This window comes from Chrysemys picta, chromosome 6 (assembly GCF_011386835.1).
Source record: "Chrysemys picta bellii isolate R12L10 chromosome 6, ASM1138683v2, whole genome shotgun sequence".
NCBI classification, from domain to species: domain Eukaryota; kingdom Metazoa; phylum Chordata; order Testudines; family Emydidae; genus Chrysemys; species Chrysemys picta.
In genome coordinates this window covers 2,887,072-2,912,336 of record NC_088796.1, presented here as the reverse complement: position 1 = coordinate 2,912,336, position 25,265 = coordinate 2,887,072, and the positions used below count along the sequence as shown (strand labels likewise).

Genomic DNA, 25,265 nt, shown 5'->3' with positions numbered 1-25,265 from the left:
TGCCCCGTGCCTCAGTTTCCCCTCTCACTCTGTGTCTGTCTCTTCATCCATGCCCTGAGCCAAAGTGGAGACAACGGCGCGACTCCCCCTGGTCCCGCTCCTAGTGACGGCCCCGTCTCCGTCCATCCCAACAGCCCTGGGCCAACGCGCTCCAGAACCTCCTGCTCCGCAGTTTCCCGCCCCGGGCAGCTCCCCGGCCCCTTCACGCTCCACTCTGCTGCTTCCGCTGCTCCTGCTGTCTCCTCCGGGCCATTGCTTTCCACAGCCCGCAGCCCAGAGGGGGCAGCCGCCGGGCGCTGGCTGGGGCTGGAGGTGCAGGGAAAGGCCGGGAGCGTTATTAACCAGGAGGATGATTTGATTGCTGTTGAGTGATATCGTTGCACATCCAGCCCGGCCTGCAGTGCACTGAGAGCACAATCAATGCGGCGCTTTTCCCGGAAGCCCCGGCGAGCCGGGATCCAATGGCTGCTCATTAGCCCATGAGATGCTGTCCGGATCTGCGTCCCAGCCACATTGCCAGTGCGAGGGGCTGAATGAGCCGCAGCTCCCCAGAAGGGGAGGTGGTGTGAACCCCTTTAAATGTGGGGGTGCCGTGTCCAGGGGGCCCAAAGCCAGGGATCGCCCTGCAGGGAAAGGAGAAGAAACAGATGTGACAGGAAGAAACTTTTGGAAGGGGGGAGGAGCCGGGAGGGGTTAAATTTGGATTTAAAACAGTCCCATCCCCCTCTGCCCCCCCTCGGCTGCAGGCAGCCCCGAGTGGATATGGCTCTGCCAGCCCCCACGGCTTGACCAGACCTTCCCTTCTGTGCGGAGAAATACAAAATCCCAGGTTGCAGCCACGCCCTCTTTTCCCAGCCATGCCCCCAAGACTGGCGCTGTGCTGCGGGGGGCGGGGCGGGTGAGCCAGCAGGGGGCGCTGGGCTGTGGGGGGCGGGGCGGGCTACTCAGCAGGGGGCGCTGGGCTGTGGGGCGTGGGGCGGGCGACCCAGCAGGGGGCGCTGGGCTGCAGGGAACAGGGCAGGCGAGCCAGCAGGGGGCGCTGGGCTGCGGGGGGCAGGGCGGGTGAGCCAGCAGGGGGCGCTGGGCTGCGGGGGAACAGGGCGGGCGACCCAGCAGGGGGCGCTGGGCTGCAGGGGGTGGGGCGGGCGACACAGCAGAGGGCGCTGGGTTGCAGGGAACGGGGCGGGCGAGCCAGCAGGGGGCGCTGGGCTGCGGGGGGTGGGGCGGGCGAGCCAGCAGGGGGCGCTGGGCTGCAGGGAGTGCGGCGGGCGAGCCAGCAGGGGGCGCTGGGCTGCAGGGGAACAGGGTGGGCGACCCAGCAGGGGGTGCTGGGCTGCAGGGGGTGGGGCGGGCGAGCCAGCAGGGGGCGCTGGGCTGCGGGGGGCAGGGCGGGCGAGCCAGCAGGGGGCGCTGAGCTGCAGGGAACAGGGCGGGCGAGCCAGCAGGGGGCGCTGGGCTGCGGGGGAACAGGGCGGGCGAGCCAGCAGGGGGCGTTGGGCTGCGGGGGGCAGGGCGGGCGAGCCAGCAGGGGGCGCTGGGCTGCAGGGAACAGGACGGGCGAGCCAGCAGGGGGTGCTGGGCTGCAGGGAACAGGACGGGCGAGCCAGCAGGGGGCGCTGGGCTGCGGGGGGCGGGGCGGGCGAGCCAGCAGGGGGCGCTGGGCTGCAGGCGGGCGGGGTGGGCGAGCCAGCAGGGGGCGCTGGGCTGCAGGCGGGCGGGGTGGGCGAGCCAGCAGGGGGCGCTGGGCTGCAGGGAACAGGGCGGGCGAGCCAGCAGGGGGCGCTGGGCTGCGGGGGGTGGGGCGGGCGAGCCAGCAGGGGGCGCTGGGCTGCAGGGAACAGGGCGGGCGAGCCAGCAGGGGGCGCTGGGCTGCGGGGGGTGGGGCGGGCGAGCCAGCAGGGGGCGCTGGGCTGCAGGGGGCGGGTCGGGCGAGCCAGCAGGGGGCGCTGGGCTGCAGGGAACAGGGCGGGCGAGCCAGCAGGGGGCGCTGGGCTGCGGGGGGCGGGGCGGGCGAGCCAGAAGGGGGCGCTGGGCTGCAGGGAACAGGGCGGGCGAGCCAGCAGGGGGCGCTGGGCTGCGGGGGGCGGGGCGGGCGAGCCAGCGGGGGACGCTGGGCTGCGGGGGGCGGGGCGGGCGAGCCAGCAGGGGGCGCTGGGCTGCGGGGGGCGGGGCGGGCGAGCCAGCAGGGGGCGCTGGGCTGCGGGGGAACAGGGCGGGTGACCCAGCAGGGGGCGCTGGGCTGTGGGGGGCGGGGCGGGCTACTCAGCAGGGGGCGCTGGGCTGTGGGGGGTGGGGCGGGCAAGCCAGCAGGGGGCGCTGGGCTGTGGGGCGTGGGGCGGGCGACCCAGCAGGGGGCGCTGGGCTGCAGGGAACAGGGCAGGCGAGCCAGCAGGGGGCGCTGGGCTGCGGGGGCAGGGCGGGTGAGCCAGCAGGGGGCGCTGGGCTGCGGGGGAACAGGGCGGGCGACCCAGCAGGGGGCGCTGGGCTGCAGGGGGTGGGGCGGGCGACACAGCAGAGGGCGCTGGGTTGCAGGGAACGGGGCGGGCGAGCCAGCAGGGGGCGCTGGGCTGCGGGGGGTGGGGCGGGCGAGCCAGCAGGGGGCGCTGGGCTGCAGGGAGTGCGGCGGGCGAGCCAGCAGGGGGCGCTGGGCTGCAGGGGGTGGGGCGGGCGAGCCAGCAGGGGGCGCTGGGCTGCGGGGGGCAGGGCGGGCGAGCCAGCAGGGGGCGCTGAGCTGCAGGGAACAGGGCGGGCGAGCCAGCAGGGGGCGCTGGGCTGCGGGGGAACAGGGCGGGCGAGCCAGCAGGGGGCGTTGGGCTGCGGGGGGCAGGGCGGGCGAGCCAGCAGGGGGCGCTGGGCTGCAGGGAACAGGACGGGCGAGCCAGCAGGGGGTGCTGGGCTGCAGGGAACAGGACGGGCGAGCCAGCAGGGGGCGCTGGGCTGCGGGGGGCGGGGCGGGCGAGCCAGCAGGGGGCGCTGGGCTGCGGGCGGGCGGGGTGGGCGAGCCAGCAGGGGGCGCTGGGCTGCAGGCGGGCGGGGTGGGCGAGCCAGCAGGGGGCGCTGGGCTGCAGGGAACAGGGCGGGCGAGCCAGCAGGGGGCGCTGGGCTGCGGGGGGTGGGGCGGGCGAGCCAGCAGGGGGCGCTGGGCTGCAGGGAACAGGGCGGGCGAGCCAGCAGGGGGCGCTGGGCTGCGGGGGGCGGGGCGGGCGAGCCAGAAGGGGGCGCTGGGCTGCAGGGAACAGGGCGGGCGAGCCAGCAGGGGGCGCTGGGCTGCGGGGGGCGGGGCGGTCGAGCCAGCGGGGGACGCTGGGCTGCGGGGGGGCGGGGCGGGCGAGCCAGCAGGGGGCGCTGGGCTGCGGGGGAACAGGGCGGGCGACCCAGCAGGGGGCGCTGGGCTGCGGGGGAACAGGGCGGGCGACCCAGCAGGGGGCGCTGGGCTGCGGGGAGCGGGGCGGGCGAGCCAGCAGGGGGCGCTGGGCTGCGGGGAGTGGGGCGGGCGAGCCAGCAGGGGGCGCTGGGCTGCAGGGGGCGGGGCGGGCGAGCCAGCAGGGGGCGCTGGGCTGCAGGGAGTGGGGCGGGCGAGCCAGCAGGGGGCGCTGGGCTGCGGGGGGCGGGGTGGGCGAGCCAGCAGGGGGCGCTGAGCTGCAGGGAACAGGGCGGGCGAGCCAGCAGGGGGCGCTGGGCTGCGGGGGAACAGGGCGGGCGACCCAGCAGGGGGCGCTGGGCTGCAGGGAACAGGACGGGCGAGCCAGCAGGGGGTGCTGGGCTGCAGGGAACAGGACGGGCGAGCCAGCAGGGGGCGCTGGGCTGCGGGGGGCGGGGCGGGCGAGCCAGCAGGGGGCGCTGGGCTGCAGGCGGGCGGGGTGGGCGAGCCAGCAGGGGGCGCTGGGCTGCAGGGAACAGGGCGGGCGAGCCAGCAGGGGGCGCTGGGCTGCGGGGGGTGGGGCGGGCGAGCCAGCAGGGGGCGCTGGGCTGCAGGGAACAGGGCGGGCGAGCCAGCAGGGGGCGCTGGGCTGCGGGGGGCGGGGCGGGCGAGCCAGAAGGGGGCGCTGGGCTGCAGGGAACAGGGCGGGCGAGCCAGCAGGGGGCGCTGGGCTGCGGGGGGCGGGGCGGTCGAGCCAGCGGGGGACGCTGGGCTGCGGGGGGCGGGGCGGGCGAGCCAGCAGGGGGCGCTGGGCTGCGGGGGAACAGGGCGGGCGAGCCAGCAGGGGGTGCTGGGCTGCGGGGGGCGGGGCGGGCGAGCCAGCAGGGGGCGCTGGGCTGCGGGGGGGCGGGGCGGGCGAGCCAGCGGGGGCGCTGAGCTGCAGGGAACAGGGCGGGCGAGCCAGCAGGGGGCGCTGGGCTGCGGGGGGGCGGGGCGGGCGAGCCAGCAGGGGGTGCTGGGCTGCGGGGGGCGGGGCGGGCGAGCCAGCAGGGGGCACTGGGCTGCGGGGGGCGGGGCGGGCGACTCAGCAGGGGGCGCTGGGCTGCGGGGGGGGGGGCGGGCGAGCCAGCAGGGGGCGCTGGGCTGCGGGGGGCGGGGCGGGCGAGCCAGCAGGGGGCGCTGGGCTGCGGGGAACTGGGCGGGCGAGCCAGCAGGGGGCGCTGGGCTGCGGGGAACTGGGCGGGCGACTCAGCAGGGGGCGCTGGGCTGTGGGGGGTGGGGCGGGCGAGCCAGCAGGGGGCGCTGGGCTGCAGGGAACAGGGCGGGCGAGCCAGCAGGGGGCGCTGGGCTGCAGGGAACAGGGCGGGCGAGCCAGCAGGGGGCGCTGGGCTGCAGGGAACAGGGCGGGCGAGCCAGCAGGGGGCGCTGGGCTGCAGGGAACAGGGCGGGCGAGCCAGCAGGGGGCGCTGGGGTGCAGGGAGTGGGGTGACGAGCACTGGACGTGCGACCCGCTGAATAATACTGTGTCCAGTGCCCAGGCAGTGCCCGGTGCCCGGTGCCCGCTCTCTGCCGGAGCCGAGCACAGCTCCTGCCCCGCTGCTGTCACTGGGATCCGAGAGGAATCTGTGAGTGCGGCGCCCTGGCCGGTTCCCCCGTGTGCAGTTCCTTTCCGCCTCCCTCAGTCCCCCCTTCAGCTTCACTCAGCCCTGGGACTCCTCTGCCCTTCCCTGCCCAAACTCTGTCCGCTGCCGCCGCCGTCCACCCCAGAGGTGGGCGCATTTCCGCGGCAGGTGGGCGAGTGAGCCCTGGGTGGGCAGTGCGGGAAGGATGTGGGAAGCGTTGGGACGATGGGTCCCATCGGGGGGGGGGGATTTCCCTCGCCCCACCCCGGGCGCTGATAGTGCTTTTAGCATTGCCTGGGAGAGCGATGAGGCGGCCAATGGGCCGGAGCAGCCACGTCTCTCCTCTGCCTCTACGGGACAGTCACGGGGGTCAGCTGGGACCCACTGCCCCGTCTCCCCCGTGTCCTTCAGGCTCCCCCCGTCCGGCTCTCCTGGGGGCGCCCGGTCCTGCCTGGCCGCGAACTGGTTCCTCTGGCGCAGAGGGGTCAGCAGAGGCGGCGGGTGCCGTTATGGGGGTTGGCGTGTGGGTCTGTCCTGCTGCCGGTGCCGGGGCAGGGAGCGGGGCGGATTTCACCTGGGAATGTTGCAGGGGAGTTACATTGGGGATGGGAAGGAAGTTACCTGAGCTGTAACCTGAGCCAGGAGGGGGGGTGGGAGAGGTGACACCTTCTGCCCGGGAGACTGGACAAAGGAGAGGAGGAGCAGAGGGGAGGGGGAGAGAGCTGCTGGAGGGTTTTTAGTTTCAGTTTGGGCTGGGTGGTGCAACGCAGGGAACCCCAAGCTGGGGTCTAAGCTCCCTGCCCCCCAGAAGGACTTGATTGAGGGGTCCTGGCTGTACCTACAAGCTCTGCTGTAGACTGTGTTCCTGTTATCCAACAAACCTTCTGCTTTACTGGCTGGCTGAGAGTCACAGTGAATCGCAGGAAGAGGGGTGCAGGGCCCTGACGTCCCCCCACTCCGTGACACTGCCCCTCTGTTCGCACCGCCCCACTGTAGTTCTGCCCCGTGAGTCCTAGGGGCTGGATTCTGGTGCAGAGCGGAGAGGGGAGAGGTTGCTGGTTCCCCTGCGGGGTGGCAGGGGGGTATGGATCAGACCCAGGATGGGGCTGACCCCCCAGCTCTGCCAGTGTCCCTCCATCCTGCCCCCCTGCCCCCTGCTGTCCCAGCCCTGGGCTCGCAGACACCCATCACCATCTCTGTCAGAGCCCTTCCATCCCAGCCTCCAGTCCTAGTCCTCTCCCAGTTACCCCCTCGTGTGGCCAACCCCGTGGCCCCATTCAGAAGGATGAGAATCCACCAAACTCATTTCACTTGTGACCTAGCCTGGGATTTGATCCCAGCTCTGCAAGGGAGACGGGCCAATTCCCAGAGACCCCCCCAGACCAACTGACGTGCGGCAGGGGCCAGGCGGTATGAGCCGCATGCCGAGGGCGTGCAGGGCCTGCAGCCAACTGCACCCAGCTCACCTTGACCTTCCATGCGCTGGATGGCCAGGAGAGAACCCGGCCTACAGTAGGGAGCCAGGGGCGTGGGCTGGGGAGCCCCCAGCCCCTTCCGTCTCTGCTGATCTGGCTCTGTGAAGGTACCTCTGCTAGGCAGGGAAGGGTTAAAGCACCCAAAGGCTGCCGGTTCTCCGGGGCTGGGGCTGGGCGGGGTGGGGAGGGGCTGGCCTGACCTTGCTCCTCTCTCTCCTGAATGGATGCGGTCCCAGCGCTGCAGTCCTTGAGGTTGTCACTAATGAGAGCAGCTGAGCCTGGGAGACAGAGACGTGGGGAAGGATTTTATTGGTATGTCCCAGCCAACGTCAGAATGGTTAAAAACCCGCTTCATCTCCCAGCGAGGAGTCTAGCCCAGCTCACGCAGTAGCTGGTACAGGGCCAGCAAGCCAGGCGGCATCTGCTCAGCCCCGCTTCCTGCTCGCAGCCGTCTGCGCGCGCCACCAGCTGCCAGCATCTTCCTCCTCCCGCATCCTCCGGCAGCATCTGCTCCGGGTACCAGCCTCCCAGCTCCACTCGCAGGCATCGCCTCTCTGGGTGCCCACGTCCCAGCACCCCCTCTCTGGGGCCGAGGGAGTCCCGCCAGGGATGCAGTGAAGGCGGGCAAGGAGGAGACGATTGGGAGAAGCAGACGGAATGGGCACAGTGCGGGCAGCTCCTTAGGGTTCACGCCGCGGCGCGTCTGGATCCCCACTCCGGTAAGTGAGGCGTTGCCCGCCGAGCCCGCTGCGAATGCCCGGCAGAGAGCGTTCGGGAACACGTTAGTGACAGGGTGGGGCACTTCACCCCGCTGGCCCCCCTCCTCTCCAGAACAGGCCCCCCTCTCGCTGGCCCGGGGAGCAGGGCTTCGGAGCCGGTGGGGGACCTGGCCTTGGTGTTGCCTTGGGGCAGGCCAGTACGTTGGCTCTCTCCCTTGGGTGCAGGGTCCCGATGTGGGTGCTGGCCGGAGGGGGTCTCTGGTGGGCGTGGGAGCGCCGTGCAAATGGGGGGGGCGGAGGGGTGCTGAGTGTGCTGTAGGGCAGGGGACTGTGCCGTCTTGATATTTCTGCTGCCCTCTGGGAGATGGAGACGTGCGACAGAACAACAAAACCTCCTGCCCTCTGAGCCCGCAGAGCCCAGCCTCCTGCCCCAGGGCCGGGGTGCCAGGCCGCCCTGAGCCCCATCCGCTGCTTTGCTGCAAGCACGCTCAGCAGGCTGGAAAAGCCCCAATCCGAGCTGCTCCAGCCCTTCGCTTCCTGCTGCTGCTTGAATCTTGGCCGAGTGACCTGAGTGCCGGGGAAGGTGCTGGCTGGCAGCCCCGGGGCTAGCCACACAGCAGGGGCAGCTTGGGCACCGGGGCAGCTCAGTGCCAAGGCGGGGGGCAGTCAGAGCCAGTGGAAAGAGCGTCCTGGGCCCCTCAGTGCTGTCTCTGGAACCCGCCTTTGCTCAGCCGCGCAGGCCTGCCCCTGCCCACGCCCAAGCCAAGCGAAGGGACCAGCTGCACTGCACAGGCCAGGCATGGCTGCTGGTCAATCCCTCTTCCCCTTTCCATTCCCCCTGCAGGCGACCCTGCAGTGCCCTGGCCCTGGCGCGAGCGCGCCGGGTGAACAGAGCCAGGGGGCCCTGCCCGAATGAAGCAGGAGCAGGGGGTGTGGGGAGCGCCCCTCTTTGGCTTCCCAGGAATGCTAGCCCAGCCTCCTACCCACTGCCAACCGGCCCACGCTGCCTGCTCCCCAATCTCCAAGAAGGGGCCGACGCTGAATGCTTCAGAGGAGACTGTAGCCCTCTCCCAGCCACCCAGCCGTGGGGGAATCGCCCTGAGCCCAGCTGGGGGGACAATGGGCCCTGAGACCCTGTCCCCTCTCCAGACCCCCGCAGTGCCCCCAGCCCGCCCAGATTGTCCCTTCTTGCCCTGCGCATAGATGGGGCCATCAGCCCCTGCTGGGTCATGCCCCACAAAGGGACCCCAACGAGGCCAGGTCCCAGGATCGTTCCTGCCCTCCTGGGGAGTGTGAGCCCACAGCTCACCGCTGAGCCCCGGGGCAGCGCCCCCGCAAGGTCTGTCCTGCCTTAGCAATGCCCAGACACGGGCTCCCCACGCTTCTACCTTCCTGGGCCATCGCCCGGAGTCACTTCTGGAGCTTCTCCCGGCCTGAAGTCTGTCTGTCCGTCTGCCCCAACTGGGGCCGGGCACCTCGGCCCAGGGCAGCATCGCAGGCTCCAGGTGCCCACCTCAGCCCTTTCCTCGCCCAGCCAGCGTCGGCTGGAATCCGGAGAGCACAGCGCGGTGACTCGCTCCCAGCCCTTCCTTCCCACAGGACCGTCAGGCCTCGGGCGCTCAGTGCTCCCGGCTCCCTGCTTCCCCAGCTGGACACACCTGGCACTCAGCAGCTCTTCCTGGCTCTCTCTCGCGCTCCCCTCGCCCCCGGTGACCCCCCCTGGGCTGCCCCAGCCCTCCCCAGCCTCTGACTGCAGCCTCCCCTCCGCACCCCCAGCGCCCTGCACACACGCCAGCCCCATGAGCTGGGAGGCCGGGCAGCCGCGGGCTCTGGTGGGGGAAAGCAAGGGGTGAAGTGACGGGTGGCAGAGCCGACAGAGGGGCCGGGTGCATGCCTGGAGCGGAGGGAGCCGGCGAGCTCCCGGGCTCCGTATAACAGAGCAGTGACCGTCCCGTTGCCCTGCTCCTCCTCCCCGGGGCACTTGGTGACAGCGACCCGGCTCAGCACCGCGTCGGACAGGGCACCCAGCTGCATCCTCGTGGCTCCCACAGCCACCGCCTCCAGCCGCACTCTCCCCCGGCCAGCACAGGCACCAGGGCCCTGCTGCCAAGGCAGGGATTTGGGGTAGGCAGCAGGAGGCGTCTTTCCCTCTCCGCCTTGTGCCGGCCTGGGCGTCTGGCTGCCATGTGCTCCCCCCGTGCGCCCCTCAGCGAGTATAAGGGGAGCCGCTGCGCTGTGCACGGTGGCCACCAGCAGGGGCAGAGCGTATGCCCGCCGTCAGGGAGGCCTGCCCAGCTGGGGATCTCCTCCAGCCGTGGTCCGTCAGCCGGGGGAGCCGCCCTGACATGGCAGCCCGTAGCGGGCAATGGTGGCGCCCAGCCGGCACAATACACGGCAAGGCTGTAACCCTGCGACAGGCTGCAGCGGGCGGGGAGACCCAAGGAGGGAGGGGGAGCTGCACCCAGACCGGGCGGAGCGGCTGGAGAAGACCCCAGCCCCAGGGGCAGCCCGGCAGCCCCACCCCAGACCCAGCACAGAGATACGGGTAGCTAGACCTGCAGCCGCGGCTGGCTTCCCTCCTTCCCAGGGGCTTTCCCCCGAGGGGGCGAGATTGGCGCTCCTTCCCTCCCCGGCTCCAGGGAGCCTGCGGCACAGGAAGCCCTGAGGGCTCCAGGCAGACGCCAGCTTTGAGCCGTCATTTGTACTAGTGACAGAAGTATGCGCCGGGCCCAGTTACTGGAGTGGGGACAGAGCAGGGGGCGGGGTGCAAACCCACAGCGCCCGGTGCACCCCGGAGAACAGGCGCCTCTCCGAGGGCAGGAGGGCGGAGCCGGCTGTAATCAGCACAGGTCCGGCCGGTCACATTCCAGGGCGGGCGGGAGAGGAACGCAGGGGGGATCCATCGTGCTGAACACTAGACTGCAGGGGACAGACCGACGGAGCCCAGGCAAAGCCCAGCCAGACGGGCTGGAGGGCGCAGGCCCACCCTGGGGGGCTGGATAGGAGAGGTCAAACCCCAGGACCCCATCTCCAGAGCAGGGGCTGATGCTGAACTGCAGCAGCTTGGGGTGGATGGTTCCCCCCTGGGGTCCCAGCTCCACGTTAGCTCTCGCCGCCCTCGGTGCTTTCCTTCTCCACACAAAGGCCACACGCTGAGTTCTCATTAGCTCACCAGATGCAGCCTGAGACCTCAGGAGCAACTCAACCTTAACAACCCAGCGCTGTGTTCACAACCCTACCATAACAACCCAGCGCTGGGCTCTCCGCCTGACAATAACAACCAGCCCTGTGCTCACAGCCCGACCATGACAACCCAGCCCTGTGCTCACAACCTGACCTTAACAACCAGCCCTGTGCTCACAACCCGACCATAACAACCCAGCACTGGGCTCTCCGCCTGACAAAAACAACCAGCCCTGTGCTCACAGCCCAACCTTAACAACCCAGCACTGGGCTCTCCGCCTGACAATAACAACCAGCCCTGTGCTCACAATCCGACCATAACAACCCCGCACTGGGCTCTCCGCCTGACAATAACAACCAGCCCTGTGCTCACAACCCGACCATAACAACCCAGCGCTGGGCTCTCCGCCTGACAATAACAACCAGCCCTGTGCTCACAGCCCGACCATGACAACCCAGCCCTGTGCTCACAACCCGACCTTAAAAACCCAGCCCTGTGCTCACAACCTGACCATGACAACCCAGCCCTGTGCTCACAACCCGACCTTAACAACCCAGCCCTGTGCTCACAACCTGACCATGACAACCCAGCCCTGTGCTCACAACCCGACATTAACAACCAGCCCTGTGCTCACAACCCTACCATAACAACCCAGCACTGTGCTCACAACCTGACCTTAACAACCCAGCCCTGTGCTCACAGCCCAACCTTAACAACCCAGCACTGGGCTCTCCGCCTGACAATAACAACCAGCCCTGTGCTCACAATCCGACCATAACAACCCCGCACTGGGCTCTCCACCTGACAATAACAACCAGCCCTGTGCTCACAACCCTACCATAACAACCCAGCACTGGGCTCTCCGCCTGACAATAACAACCAGCCCTGTGCTCACAACCCGACCATGACAACCAAGCGCTGGGCTCTCTGCCTGACAATAACAACCAACCGTGTGCTCAGAACCTGACCATGACAACCCAGCACTGGGCTCTCCTCCTGACATTAACAACCCAACCCTCTTTCTCACAACCCTAGGACAGCACACTGACAGGTGCTTGGGGGTCAGCAGGATTTCAGCTGGGCCGGGGCGGTGACTGGCCTGGGGAGCGGAGGGGGCCAAGGGTGAATGGATTGTAGCTCAGGGGGCGGGGGTGATACATGGACTTTAATGGTGCAGTAGGGTGGGATGGGGGATCTGGGGCCCAGGACCCATCGATTTGGGTTGGGGGCTGGGTCAGTGGTTTGTAGTTGTAGGGGGAGGGGGGAGATTCTTGGGCGTATGTGGCTGGGGAGCGACACTGGGGGTGGGGGGGCTGTGCACTTTGCTGGAGAGCGGTGGCTCGAATCCTGGTTAGCACAGCTCCAGCAGGGCCGGCGCAGTCAGGGCTGAGCAGAGGGGCCGGAGCGGGGACGAGCTGGGGAGGGCAGGGGGCTGCAGGGCAGGGCTGAGGGGCCCTTGGCAGGTGGGCTTGGGGGGCCCAGGCCTGGACTAGTTGCTGATGGAAACGGTGCCTGACCCCAGCCCCCCAAACTGTCCTGCCTTCAGCAGCGGAGCACAGGCAGGCAGGATGTCTCAGCGCAGCACCCCACCCCCTCTCCTCTCTAGGCAGCGGGGGGCGCTCGGGGCAGGGCCCCTCCGGATTCCGGACTGGGATTTCAGACAAGGGGCCAGCCCCAGCGACTCCATGCCAGGGTCCAGGGAGCCCTGGCCAGGCTGGGGCAGAGCGTGGGGAGCCCGGGTGGTGCTGAGGAGAGCAGAGTTGGTTGCACCCTGGGGTGGGCTCAGGGCTGTCCAGGTGCTGTGCAGACGGACGGGCCGGGGCGGGTCCAAGACGCTCGCCGCCTGGGAGATGGCCAGGTGCCAAGTGGTGCACACATTGCCAGAAGGCAGCGACCTGCAGGCATTGCCCCCAGTGCAGGGGCTGGTGGGGTAGGAGTGGGACCTGGCAGGAAGGGCAGCTCTGAAGGTGGCAGAGCCGGGAGCAATTGATTTACAGGTCAGAGCTGGCATTGGAAGGTGCCCGTGGTGCCAGGGCTGGGTCTGTTACCTCCCTATATAAAATATAAAATCATGAGTGATGTGGAGACAGTGGATAGGGAAAAGTTATTTACTTATTCCCATAATACAAGAACTAGGGGTCACCGAATGAAATTAATGGGCAGCAGGTTTAAAATAAATAAAAGGAAGTTCTTCTTCACGCAGCGCACAGTCAACTTGTGGAACTCCTTGCCTGAGGAGGTTGTGAAGGCTAGGACTATAACAGCATTTAAAAGAGAACTGGATAAATTCATGATGGTGAAGTCCATCAATGGCTATTAGCCAGGACGGGTAAGGAATGGTGTCCCTAGCCTCTGTCTGTCAGAGGGTGGAGATGGATGGCAGGAGAGAGATCACTTGATCATTGCCTGTTAGGATCACTCCCTCTGGGGCACCTGGCATTGGCCACTGTCAGTAGACAGGATACTGGGATAAATGGACCTTTGGTCTGACCCGGTACGGCCGTTCTTATGTTCTTCCGCTGGAACAATCCCTCCCTCCCTCAGCCCAGCCCCTCACCCCCCCCCAACCACCACACTGACTGCGCCAGCCGTTCCCATAGCAGCTCCATGCCCTGCAGACCCCCCCCCCCCAGCCAGCTCTCACCCCCAGCCCCTGGCACCTTCCCATCATGGACCTTATCACCTGAGCACCGATCCCAGCCCCTCTCCATGTCTCAGTTTCACAAATCTAAAGGGGGGATCTCCACCCAGCCTTGCCCTGTAGGGGGAAGCCAGGTGCAGACACTGGGCGGGGGGCTGGGGAAGGGAAAAGGGGCTTTTACTAGGGGGATACAAAGCGGGAGAGACCTGCCATCATGCAGGTGCCTCTCCCAGGGAAGATCAAGACAGGTGCGCCCCCCCCCTCCCCCACTGGGCTGGAGCTGAGCCCAGGGGGAGCCGAGAGGCGTTTTTAATGCCATCTGCACTGGAGGCCGCCCGGCGGGGAAATCTGCTGGAGGGGAGCAGGGCGTGGGGGGTTCTGAGCTGGCCCCCTGGCAGCTCCTCTCTCCAGTGTGTGTTTGATGGGGCTGCCGGGCACTGGGCGGGGCAAGGGGGCACAGAGCTGGGGCCACCCCCCGGGGTTTAGGGAACCGTGTTCTTCGCCCAGGGAAGAGGCGAGGCCTGACGTGCCCCATGCACAGAGCCGGCAGTACCAGCACTATGCCCCCGCCCCCAGGCACCACCCCCGAACCCCCCCAGTGCCTGAGCCCTGCCCTGGACGGGGGGTCAGTTCCCACAACCAGGGCGGGGGAGGGTGTCCCCGAGGTGGGCACTTCTCCCCTAGGAACCAGGCTGTGACTCGCCAGCTCGCGTGGCATGGGATCTCAGCCAGCCAGCAGACCATGCCGGCTTCCTGCCGCTGCAGGCCTGAGCCGCCCCGTCCGCCAGCTCGGCCCCCTAGCCGTGCGTGGGTCATGCCGTGGCTGGAGCAGGGCTGGCCCTGGCGGCCGGAGGAGATGGTGAGTTCCCCGTTCACCTGGGCCGGGGGTCAGAGCGGGAGAGGAAGCTGGGCCTGCGACCAGTCAGTGCCTGGGAGGGGGACGGCAGGGTCCAGGAGCGGGCAGGGCGGGGATCCCCTGTCTCCCAGTGGGGCCAGCCAGGGGTGTGGGGTGATGAGACCCACCTGGGGTCAAATGCCTGGGCAGGTGGCTCAAAGAGGAGGCTCCAAACACAGCCAAGGGGGAGCTGCTGAGAGGAAAGGTCAGTGCAGATGCAGCCCCAGGAAGGCGGTCGGGGTAGCCCCTAGACTTGGTGGGGAGAGGCAAGAAGGAGGGTGCAAACCCCTGACTCTAAAAGGGGAGCCATTAGGCCCCAGGAGAGGGGGGCTATTATTGTAAAGGCGCTGGGTGTGAGTGAGTTACTTTTGGAACCTGAGGGAAACTGAGGCAGAGTGTCTTCAGGGCTCCCCAGGCCAGGGGGTGCAGCCCTGGGATGGCACCTGTCTATACACTCCTCCAAAGATTCATTCCCCCCACCCGAAAGCCCTTCCCGTTCCTATGGACCCCTCCGGTCGCTGGGACTTTATTTCTCTCCCTGCGAAGAGGCCCCCTGCCTCAGTTGCTCTTGGCTGTCCCCTGGGCGTGTGCTGCTCCCAGGGCCAGGGGTGATTGCTCTGTGCTGTGGAGGGAGTGGGGGAACACAGGTCTAGGAGCCAGCTCCTCCTGAGGGCTGTGCCCAGCTCTGACACATAAGGAGTGTGACCCTTGGGCCTCAGTTTCCCCTTCCGTACGTGGGGGTGCAGTTCCAGGTCCCCCTCGCAGGGGAGGGGAGGATGCGTTCGTTCGAGCCTGGGTTGATGTGCTGAGCGCTATCACCCCCAGGGCTGACCTCTTTGCCAGCGGGGCGGTGGCCTCTGCCCCCAGCCCTCAGTGGGGAGGGACGGGTGGCGAGCTGGTGAAGGGGGTGGGGAGATGCTGCAGCCTCTTGCGTGAGGCCTGGCACTCCCATGCGAAGGTTGAGGACAGCCGGCGTGTGGAGACTGCAGCTGTCTGCGGCCACATTTGGAGTCTCCAGAGAGGAGAGCTAAAAATAACCCCGTGGCTGTGCCAGGCGACAAGGTCAGTCTGGCACTAGCCCGTGCCAAGGTGAGCGGCAGCACCGGATACTCCATGCCAAAGTGTCAGCACATGCTGAGGGGCCTGCCAGCAGGGCTCAGCATGTCCCAGGCGTGTCCCTGGGGCAGGGCTCAGCGTGTCCCAGGCAGGGCTCAGCATGTCCCAGGCGTGTCCCGGGGGGCAGGGCTCCGCGTGTCCCGGGGGGCAGGGCTTCATGTGTCCCAGGCGTGTCCCTGGGGCAGGGCTCAGCATGTCCCAGGCGTGTCCCGGGGGGCAGGGCTTCGCGTGTCCCAGGCGTGTCCCGGAGGCAGGGCTCAGCGTGTCCCAGGCGTGTCCCGGGGGCAGGGCTCAGTGTGTCCCACGCAGGGTTCAGCGTGACCTGGGGGGCAGGGCTCAGCGTGTCCCAGGCAGGGCTCAGCGTGTCCCGGGGGGCAGGCTCAGCATGTCCCAGGCGTGTCTCGGGGGGCAGGGCTCCGCGTGTCCCAGGGGGCAGGGCTTTCTTTGCATGTCCCGGGGGGCAGGGCTCAGTGTGTCCCGGGGGCAGGGCTCAGCGTGTCCCAGGCATGGCTGGCACGTCAACACCACTGATGCGCGGTGTCTCTGTCATGGCTGTGGGGCGGGAGAGCTGGAGACAGCCAAGCAAGGGTCAGGGGCTAACGTGCCCTGGCTGGAGGGAGACGGGAGGCTGCAGAGAGGAAGGCTACAGAGTCTGAAGACTGCCGGGGCGGGGGCTGCAGAGGGGAAGACTCTCGCACCCAGAGCGGACGCGCTGAACACGTGAAGGGAGCGGGGAGAGACGCAGGCCCAGGAGGTTGGCTGGACCCAGCGCCCGGGAGAACCGTGCAAGCTGAGGCCTGCGATGACGGGGAGCCCAGGGAGCGCCGGGGAGACTGTGACACAGGGAGCGTGGGTCCAGGGACGGAGCCCAGGGCAGGGGCAGCTGCACCAGCTGCCTTTGCTTGCCTGCCCCGAGGGCCTGTGCGCTGACCCTGGGGCATGGGGAGCGCAGCCTGGGAGAGGGATGCTGCAGCCTGAGGTTCTAGCCATGTTGTTCGGTGTTCCCAGGGCCATGGCAACGCCCTGGAGCATGCTAGGCCCAGCTCACGCCAGTCTGTAGTAGTGGCAGGGGGGGGAGGCTGGGGTGGTGGGAGCCCAGATCCCTCGGCCAGGCAGGGAGGCACAGAGAGAGCTCACGACGCTCTGAGACCATGAGAGGGTGGAAGTGGAACCGGCCCTGTGCCCTGCGGCAGCTCTGCCTGGCGGGGAGGGAGGGCTTGGCAAAGGGGTCCCAGGGCTGTGGGAAGAGCCCGCGTGGGTGGGGGGCCGATAATAAATACAGGGGAGTCGTCTGTTCTGGCCGGGCAGGGCTGCCAGCGGAGCCGAGACGCGTTGCTGTTGGCTGGAGACAGGGAGCGCTAAGGAGATTCTAGGCCTGGCCTGCGGGAGGCCGGCGTGGGGGATGAGGAGTGATTGGGAGGCCCAAAGAGGAGATGTTGGTCTCGGCCTCAGCAAAGGAAAATCAGTAATTCCTCTGGCAATAGATCAGCGTGGTGGAGCCATGGAGGCAGGCAAGGGACATGGCTCCTTTAGCACCAGCTGCCTACAGCGGGCAGGCATCAGACGGGCACTGCCCCTGCGGGACAGGGGCCTGGCACTCGGACTGGTGGTACTGTTACCCTGAGTGGTGCTACCGCACTTGGAGTACTGTTACTTGGGGTATGGATAGGGTTGTTTTGGGTACTGTTATTTGCAGTATGGTTACTCCAGACATATTGACATGGGATATGATACTGTACTTGGAGTACTGTTCTTCAGGTACTGTCACCTCTAGCACCATTGCTGTTGTAAAGGGCACTGCTACTGGTATTTAGAGGACTGTTATTTGGGTACTGTTCCTGTTGTTGAGGGTACCAGTACTGGTACTCAGTCTGCTGTTACTTGAGGCACTATTACTGTTATTCAGGGTATTTGTGGTGTTACTCTGAGGGCTGTTTCTCAGAGTACTGGCACTCAGAGGGCTGTTACTCTGGGTATTGCTGGTGTTACTCTGAGGGCTGTTTCTCAGAGTACTGGCACTCAGAGGGCTGTTACTTGGGTATTGCTGGTGTTACTCTGAGGGCTGTTTCTCAGGGTACTGGCACTCAGAGGGCTGTTACTTGGGGTATTGCTGGAGTTACTCTGAGGGCTGTTTCTCAGAGTACTGGCACTCAGAGGGCTGTTACTTGGGTATTGCTGGTGTTACTCTGAGGGCTGTTTCTCAGGGTACTGGCGCTCAGAGGGCTGTTACTTGGGGTATTGGTGGTGTTACTCTGAGGGCTGTTTCTCAGGGTACTGGCGCTCAGAGGGCTGTTACTTGGGGTATTGCTGGTGTTACTCTGAGGGCTGTTTCTCAGAGTACTGGCACTCAGAGGGCTGTTACTCTGGGTATTGCTGGTGTTACTCTGAGGGCTGTTTCGCAGGGTATTGGCACTCAGAGGGCTGTTACTTGGGGTATTGCTGGTGTTACTCTGAGGGCTGTTTCTCAGGGTATTGGCTCTCACAGGGCTGTTACTTGGGGTATTGGTGGTGTTACTCTGAGGGCTGTTTCTCAGGGTACTGGCGCTCAGAGGGCTGTTACTTGGGGTATTGCTGGTGTTACTCTGAGGGCTGTTTCTCAGAGTACTGGCACTCAGAGGGCTGTTACTCTGGGTATTGCTGGTGTTACTCTGAGGGCTGTTTCTCAGTGTATTGGCTCTCACAGGGGTGTTACTTGGGGTACCGTTACTCAGGGAGCTGCTGCTCAGTTCTCTCTGCCCTCTCCCCTCCCGTCCCCTTTGGCCCGGTGGCACTGTGTAACTCCGTCTCTGGTTGCCCCCTCCCCTCCCTGCGTAGCCACAGGGCCAGGGCCAGTTTCTGTCCCTTCGGAACTGGGGCCTTCCCCGCGCCCCTCCCAGCAATAGGTTTGGCCTCGTGCCAGGCAGCTGGGCAGAGTGGGGGATGGAGCAGCATCCCATGGGGGGCAGTGGGGGGGGCACCTGTCCCTGCGTCTCTCTAGCGCCTGCTGACAGAGCAGTGCAGCGTGTGGGGGAGGTGAGGCTGGCGAGAGCAGATTAGCCAAGGATTCCCGGAGCTGGCTGCCCACACAGATGCAGACACGGAGACGCTGCGTTGCCACTCACACACCCGCCTTGCCTTCCCTCTCCACTCACGCCTCTCTGGAAATCACGTATCAACACGGTGGGCTGGATTCCAGACGGGGCTGGGGGGTGCATGAATACACTCCTCTGTGTGTGCGTGTGTGAATACACACCTCTGTATGTGTGAATACACGCCTCTGTGTGCACATATGTGTGAATACTCGCCTCTGTGTGTGAATACATGCTTCTGTGTGTGCACGTGTGTGAATGTACACCTCTATATGCATGTGCATGAATTCACGCCTCTGTGTGCACATATGTGTGAATACTCGCCTCTGTGTGTGCATGTGTGTGAATACACATCTCTGTGTGTGCATGAATACACACCTGTGCGTGTGTGCCTGTGAATACTCACCTCTGTGTGTGCATGCGTGTGAACACACACCTCTGTGTGTGCACGTGTGTGAATACACATCTTTCTGTGTGCATGTGTGGCTGCATGAATACATGCCTCTGTGTGAGTGTGAGTGGGGGGTGTATGAAGACACACCTGGCTGTGTGTTTGTATGTGCACATGAAAATGCTCCTCTGTGTGTGTGGTTGTGCAAGAAAACGGACCGCTGTGTGTGGGTGTGCATGAATATATGCCTGTGTGTCTGCCTGAACACACAAGTGGCCATGAACATATCCTGATGCATGTGTGCCTCTGTAATTCTACCACAGGCATGTCTGTGCATGTGACTAGAGAGCGGCGTGTGAGTGTGTGTATGTGTGTTTTTCTGCCTGGGTGTGTATGATCATGCCTCTGTGCACGTGTGTGCAGTAGTCCGTGTTTGGGGGTGGCCATACGCCTGGCTGAGTATGTTTGGGGATCCGAGCACGGTAGAGTGTTTGTGTTTGCAGGTGTGTATCTGTGTGTGGGTGTCTCTGATTGTGTCTACACCAGACCCTGGCGAGCGCTCACTGACTGGGAGAGCCATTGCCGGGCACCATATTTTACAGCCTAGCGAGCAGGCGAACAAACACGATCAAAGCCGCTCACGTCTGCTCATTTCCTTTGACAAGCGCCGTGTAGCTGTAATTATTTCAGATGATACTTCCTAGCACAACGGCGAATGCACCGGGGCGTATTTTATACAGCAAGGCAGGTTCTCTCCCTACGGCTCCTGCTCCTCGGGACTTTCCCAGCCCTATAACCGTGATAATGATTCTCAAGGCCCTGTGGGCCCATTAGCTCATCTAGTCTGACCCTCCTGCAGCTCACAGGCCAGGACATTCCCCCTGTTCCCCCTGCCTTGAGCCCAGGAACGGGTTTGGCTGATGCACCCTCCAGCTGGAGGCGAAGACCCCAAGAGATGGGGAATCCGCCACGTCCCTGGGCAGGTTGTGCCAATGGTTAGTGACCTGCACTGTTCAACATTTGTGCCTCATTGGAACTTGTCTGGCTTTGGTTTTTGTTCCGCCCTTCTCTGCTAGGCAACAGAGCCGTTGGTACTGGGCTTTTCTCCCCGGGGAGGTGCGTCAAGCCGCCTCACAGGCTCCGTTGATAAGCTAAGCAGATGGCACTCGTTAGGGCTCTCTCGTTAAGGCATTTTTCACCAGCCCTCAAATCAGTTTGGTGACTCTTCTCTGCCCTCTCTGCAATTTTTCAGCATCCTTTTTAAACGATGGCTGCCAGAATTGGATGCAACGTCCTGCCCTGGTCCCACCAATGCCACTCCGCCAATCTTTGTGCCAGCCGCACCTTTAACCAGCCGGGATTTTATATTTACTGCCCGATGGGGGCGGGGGGACGGGGCGATGTTGACAAGCGTCAGGCCCAGGACCAAGCCCGGCGGCATCCCGCCAGGACCCCATTCGATGAGGCTTCCCCCTCCCGTAGCCAGCCCTGAACCGGTTCCGGTGATACTGCACAGCGAGCGCTCGCTTTTTAATCAGAACATCCGTGTCCTTGAGCCCTTGCAGTGTTGCGGCAGGGCGGGCCCGGGCTGCGGCTCTCCACACGGTTGTGGCTGCAGATTAGCAGTGTGGGAATTAGGGCGGTTCCGCTCTGTGTTTGTGTGCACATACGCACCTCTTCCTGCGGCGCTGGCAGGGGGAGGGAGGGTGCCTGCTGTGTGTGTGCGGGAGTGTGTGTGTGTTTCTCAGTATGTGTGTGCAGGAGTGTGTGTGTGTTTCTTAGTGTGTGTGTGCGTAAAGGCAGTGTGTGTGTGAGGGAAGTGTGTGTGTTTCTCAATGTGTGTGTGCGTGAGGGCAGTGTGTGTGTGTGTGAAGGCAGTGTGTGCGTGAAGGCAGTGTGTGTGTGTGTGAAGGCAGTGTGCGTGAGGGCAGTGTGTGTGTGCGTGAGGGCAGTGTGTGTATGTGTGTGAAGGCAGTGTGTGTGTGTGTGTGTGAGGGCAGTCTGTGTGAAGGCAGTGTGTGTGTGAGGGCAGTGTGTGTGTGAGGGCAGTGCGTGTGTGTGTGTGTGCGTGAAGGCAGTGCGTGTGTGAGGGCAGTGTGTGTGTGTGTGAAGGCAGTATGCGTGAGGGCAGTGTGTGTGTGCGTGAGGGCAGTGTGTGTATGTGTGAGGGCAGTGTGTGTGTGTGTGTGTGTGTGTGAGGGCAGTCTGTGTGAAGGCAGTGTGTGTGTGAGGGCAGTGCGTGTGTGTGTGTGTGTGTGAAGGCAGTGTGTGTGTGAGGGCAGTGTGTGTGTGAGGGCAGTGCGTGTGTGTGTGTGTGTGTGAAGGCAGTGTGTGTGTGAGGGCAGTGTGCGTGTGAGGGCAGTGCGTGTGTGTGTGTGTGTGTGTGTGTGTGTGTGTGAAGGCAGTGTGTGCGTGAGGGCAGTGTGTGTGTGAAGGCAGTGTGTGTGTGTGTGTGAGGGCAGTGTGTGTGTGAGGGCAGTGTGTGTGTGTGTGAAGGCAGTGCGTGTGTGAGGGCAGTGTGTGTTTGTGAGGGCAGTGTGTGTGCGTGAGGGCAGTGTGTGTGCGTGAGGGCAGTGTGTGTGTGTGTGTGTGTGAGGGCAGTGTGTGTGTGTGTGAGGGCAGTCTGTGTGAAGGCAGTGCGTGTGTGAGGGCAGTGTGTGTTTGTGTGAAGGCAGTGTGTGTGAAGGCAGTGTGTGTGTGGGTGTGAGGGCAGTGTGCATGTCAGGCTCTAAGGAACGAGGACACTGGTTTTTGGGCTGCATCCCTGTGGCTGGGGGAGGCTCTCAAGGAAGGAGATGGGCCCTGCCCCATGGCTGCCAGCCAGCCGGCCCAGCCTCTCCCATTGCAGCCGACGGTACTTCCACTGCTCTTAGTCCTTGCCACTAAGGTGGGGGAGGGGATGTGGGGCAAGGCCCACGGGTCCCAAAGGGGTGGCAGGAGCCTGAGACCCACATGCACAGCGTGGCCAGCGAGCAGCCCCATTGCACAGGGCCCCACGCCGCCCGCCGATGCCCTCTTGCCCCAGCTGTGCTCATGTCCTCTCCCGGTGCCATGGTGCCCCCACGGCAGAGCCCACCATGGCCCTGTCCCCCAGCCCACGGCACTCCCAGCAGCTGCTGTCTGCCTGCCCCGCGCCCTGGGCCTCCTTGCTGGCACGGTTCTCCTGGCGCTGGGCCGATGCTCACGGCTGCGCCGGCAGCGTCGCTCTCCCAGGGCCCCGGGCGTTTGGTTTGCAATGTCAGCGCCTCCCCTGGCTCCCCTCCCACATCAATGGGCCGTGCCACAGGGAGGTCTGGGCCCCTCTCCCCTCCCTCCGCCCTGCAGGGCACTAGGACTCCGCGGGCACGCTGTAGTGGGGGGGCAATTCCCACAGCAGAGCATCCGCAAATCACTTACCTGCCAGCCCCGGCCCTCGGGAGCCTGGGTTGCCCTGGCAACCGGGGAGGAAATCAATAGATTGATTTCTATTGCAGAGCACAGGGAGATGGGCAGCGCTTTGGGGTGGGGGCCGCCAGCTGGCACAGCAGGAACGCGGGGGGTGCACGCATGATGTGGGGGCAAGTGGGACCGCTGGGAAGCCTCGCTGATAGCACGTGGCTGGCAGGGGGTGCGGAGTTGCCTGGGTGACCCCAGGTCCAATAACAGAGGGTGCAATGGGGCACCGAGGGTTGGGATGTACAGGGGTTTTGTGTCCTCAACTTGAACTGCAAACCATGGATTGGGGGGACTTGAATGTGTGTGTGTGTGGGGGGGTCTGTGCACGTACCTGTGTTTGGGTGTTTGTATTGCATGTGACAGAGAGGGCTGTGGAGGTGGGAGAGGGAGGGGTGTGTGTCTGTGTCTGTGTGTGTGTGCGTGCCGGTGTTTGGGTGAGTGTGTTCCATGTGACAGGACTGTGGGGATGTGTATGGGAGAGGGAGGGGTGTGTGTGTGTGTGTGTGTGTGTGTGTGTGTGAGCACTCATGCCTATGTTTGGGTGTTTGTATTGCATGTGACAGGGGGCTGTGGGTGGGAGAGGGAGGGGGGATGCGTGCCGGTGTTTGGGTGAGTGTGTTGCATGTGACAGGGGGCTGTGCGTGGGAGAGGGAGGGGTGTGTGTGCGCGTGTGCGTGCCGGTGTTTGGGTGAGTGTGTTGCATGTGACAGGGGGCTGCGTGTGGAGGAGGGAGATGCGTGTGCACTGGCATGCGGAGCATGTTGCGGGTGACAGCCAGCACGGGGTGCAGGCCGGGGACTGACCCATGCTCACACTCCCTGACCCGGCCAGGGCTCTCTGAACTGTTCATGGGACAGACGATGCGCAACGCACAATTTCCACGCCAGCTTAGGCACGATGTGCTCCCGGAGAGACAATCCCGCTGCAGGGTTTGCATCTGCAAAGCTGGCTCCCCACACTGGCTGACGCCCCTTCCCCGCGGCAGGGCCAGGAGAACACCATGGGCTCCGCTTTCCAGGGGCGGACAGGAGATGGGTGCAGGGACTTGCTCAAGGCCCTGGAGCCAGTGTCTGAGCTGGGCCTGGGGCTGCCACAGCCTGGCCCAGACCCCACCTACGCCACTCCGGGAGGGGTGGGAGCAGGTCACCGGAGCCAGCCGCCACCCGATGGGGAGCAGCGTGAGGGCTGGGGCTGCCCAGGCCCCGGGGAAGGGTCAGAGGGAGCTGAGGGGCTTCTCTATGGCTGACCTCTGTTTGTCCCATCCTCCCCTGAGCGCCTCTTTCAGGCCAGAGCCACAAGCACACCGAGGGCAGGACCTGGGCACTTTCTACAAGAATCTGGGTATAAACTCTGGTCAGAGCCTAACATGGGTCAGTCGATTCCCCACAACTCTCCCGTAGCCCTGCCCGGAGCTTCACCTGGACAAGGAATTCTTCTTCACCTCCTGTCCTACTCTGTGGTGCAGCGTTGCTGTGCGCTGTTAAACAGCTGCTGGGCCCTGCCCCAGAGGTGGCTGCATGTCAGAGCTGGGTGCGTGACTCTTGTGCAGTGTTGCTGCATGTTGTTAAACAGCTGTTGTGCCCTGCCCCAGAGGTGGCTGCATGTCAGAGCTGGGTGCGTGACTCTTGTGCAGTGTTGCTGTGCGCTGTTAAACAGCTGCTGTGCCCTGCCCCAGAGGTGGCTGCATTCCAGAGCTGGGTACATGAGTCTTGTGCAGCGTTGCTGTGCGCTGTTAAACAGCTGCTGTGCCCTGCCCCAGAGATGGCTGCATGTCAGAGCTGGGTGCGTGACTCTTGTGCAGTGTTGCTGCATGCTGTTAAACAGCTGCTGTGCCCTGCCCCAGAGGTGGCTGCATTCCAGAGCTGGGTACATGAGTCTTGTGCAGTGTTGCTGTGCGCTGTTAAACAGCTGCTGTGCCCTGCCCCAGAGGTGGCTGCATGTCAGAGCTGGGTGCGTGAGTCTTGTGAGGTGTTGCTGTGCGCAGTTAAACGGCTGCTGTGCCCTGCCCCAGAGGTGGCTGCATGTCAGAGCTGGGTGCGTGACTCTTGTGCAGCGTTGCTGTGCGCTGTTAAACAGCTGCTGTGCCCTGCCCCAGAAGTGGCTGCATGTCAGAGCTGGGTGCGTGAGTCTTGTGCAGTGTTGCTGTGCGCTGTTAAACGGCTGCTGTGCCCTGCCCCAGAGGTGGCTGCATGTCAGAGCTGGGTGCGTGACTCTTGTGCAATGTTGCTGCATGCTGTTAAACAGCTGCTGTGCCCTGCCCCAGAGGTGGCTGCATGTCAGAGCTAGATGCATGAGTCTTGTGCAGCGTTACTGTGCGCTGTTAAACGGCTGCTGTGCCCTGCCCCAGAGGCGGTGGCCTTTCAGTGGTGGGTGAGACCTGCAGAGGCAGCTGCCATGGCGCACCCCAGAAGAGGCTGGCTTTCGGTGATGAGAAGTGCTGGGAGCTGTCAGCTGGTAGCTGTGAGGCAGGCTGCCTCTGAACCCCCCACCCCATCTTTCCTGCCAGGAGAGCCATGGGGGTGCTGATGTCCCGGCGCCAGACGGTGGAGCAGGTGCAGAAGGTCAGCCTGGCTGTCTCCGCCTTCAAGGACGGGCTGCGGGAGCGGCCTTCCACCAAGCGCAAGACGGATGCGTGGGGCGGGCGGCGGGGGACACTGGAGCACGTGGTGCAGGAGGTGCAGGAGGAGGAGGAGGAGAGACCGGAGGCCGCCGGCCCCTCGCAGACGCAGCGGGAGGAGAGCCGTGCCAACCGGGCGGCCTGGGAAAGACTGCGGGACGGACGGGGCGTGGAGCCGGAGGAGTTCAACCGTGCCAACCGCTTCACTCCACCGGCCTTCGTCCGGCCCACGCGCGAGCTGCACGACGACGAGCCACTGGAGATCAGCCTGGAGCAACGGGAGCAGGTGAGTGCTGGGGAGGCACCGGGCATGGAGATGGGGCAGCTCAGGTGGACTCTTTAGAGGAACCGGCGTAACCTGCTCTCCCCATCACTCCCCAGGCTGGGGCAGGCCGCAGCAGCCCGCGAGTGGGAAGGGGCAGGGGGCTCCCAGAGCTTGGGGCTGGCAGATGGACCCGCTGCTCCAGGGCGGGTCACATCCCCTCGTCCTGGGCGCCAGGGCCCAGCGGGTGACCAGGCCAAGGTGGGCGATGCCGCTGGTGCTGCTGAAAGCCCCTGGCTGCCCCTCGGCGTGGGGAGACCGTCTGGGGGCTGCAGGCCCCACGCCCAGGACACAAGTCACTGCAGAAATCACAGGCCATGGGGGGCTTGGCCCCCTCCTGCCTTAACCTTTGACCCTCGGCCACATGCCTGCAGTCTGGGTCAGCTTGGCAGCACACGTGGGGGTGGGGGAACCATAGG

The 25,265-nt window shown here is 65.4% G+C and overlaps 1 protein-coding gene across 5 annotated transcripts in view; it reads left to right on the top strand.

Moving 5' to 3' along the window:
- The first annotated feature begins 4,831 nt into the window (after positions 1-4,831).
- PHF24 (PHD finger protein 24) overlaps positions 4,832-25,265 on the top strand; it is a 41,676-nt gene continuing 21,242 nt past the window's right edge. For 3 of the 5 annotated variants that reach the window (XM_065598626.1, XM_024112321.3, XM_008175807.4), the window contains exons 1-2: positions 7,040-7,177; positions 24,414-24,810. In XM_065598626.1, coding sequence (XP_065454698.1) covers positions 24,421-24,810 — 390 coding nt within the window. In that variant the 5' untranslated portion in view covers positions 7,040-7,177; positions 24,414-24,420. Of the gene's footprint in view, positions 4,987-7,039; positions 7,178-12,699; positions 16,673-24,413; positions 24,811-25,265 lie in introns of those variants that run through there. The other 2 variants (XM_065598625.1, XM_024112319.3) reach the window with 2 other exon arrangements.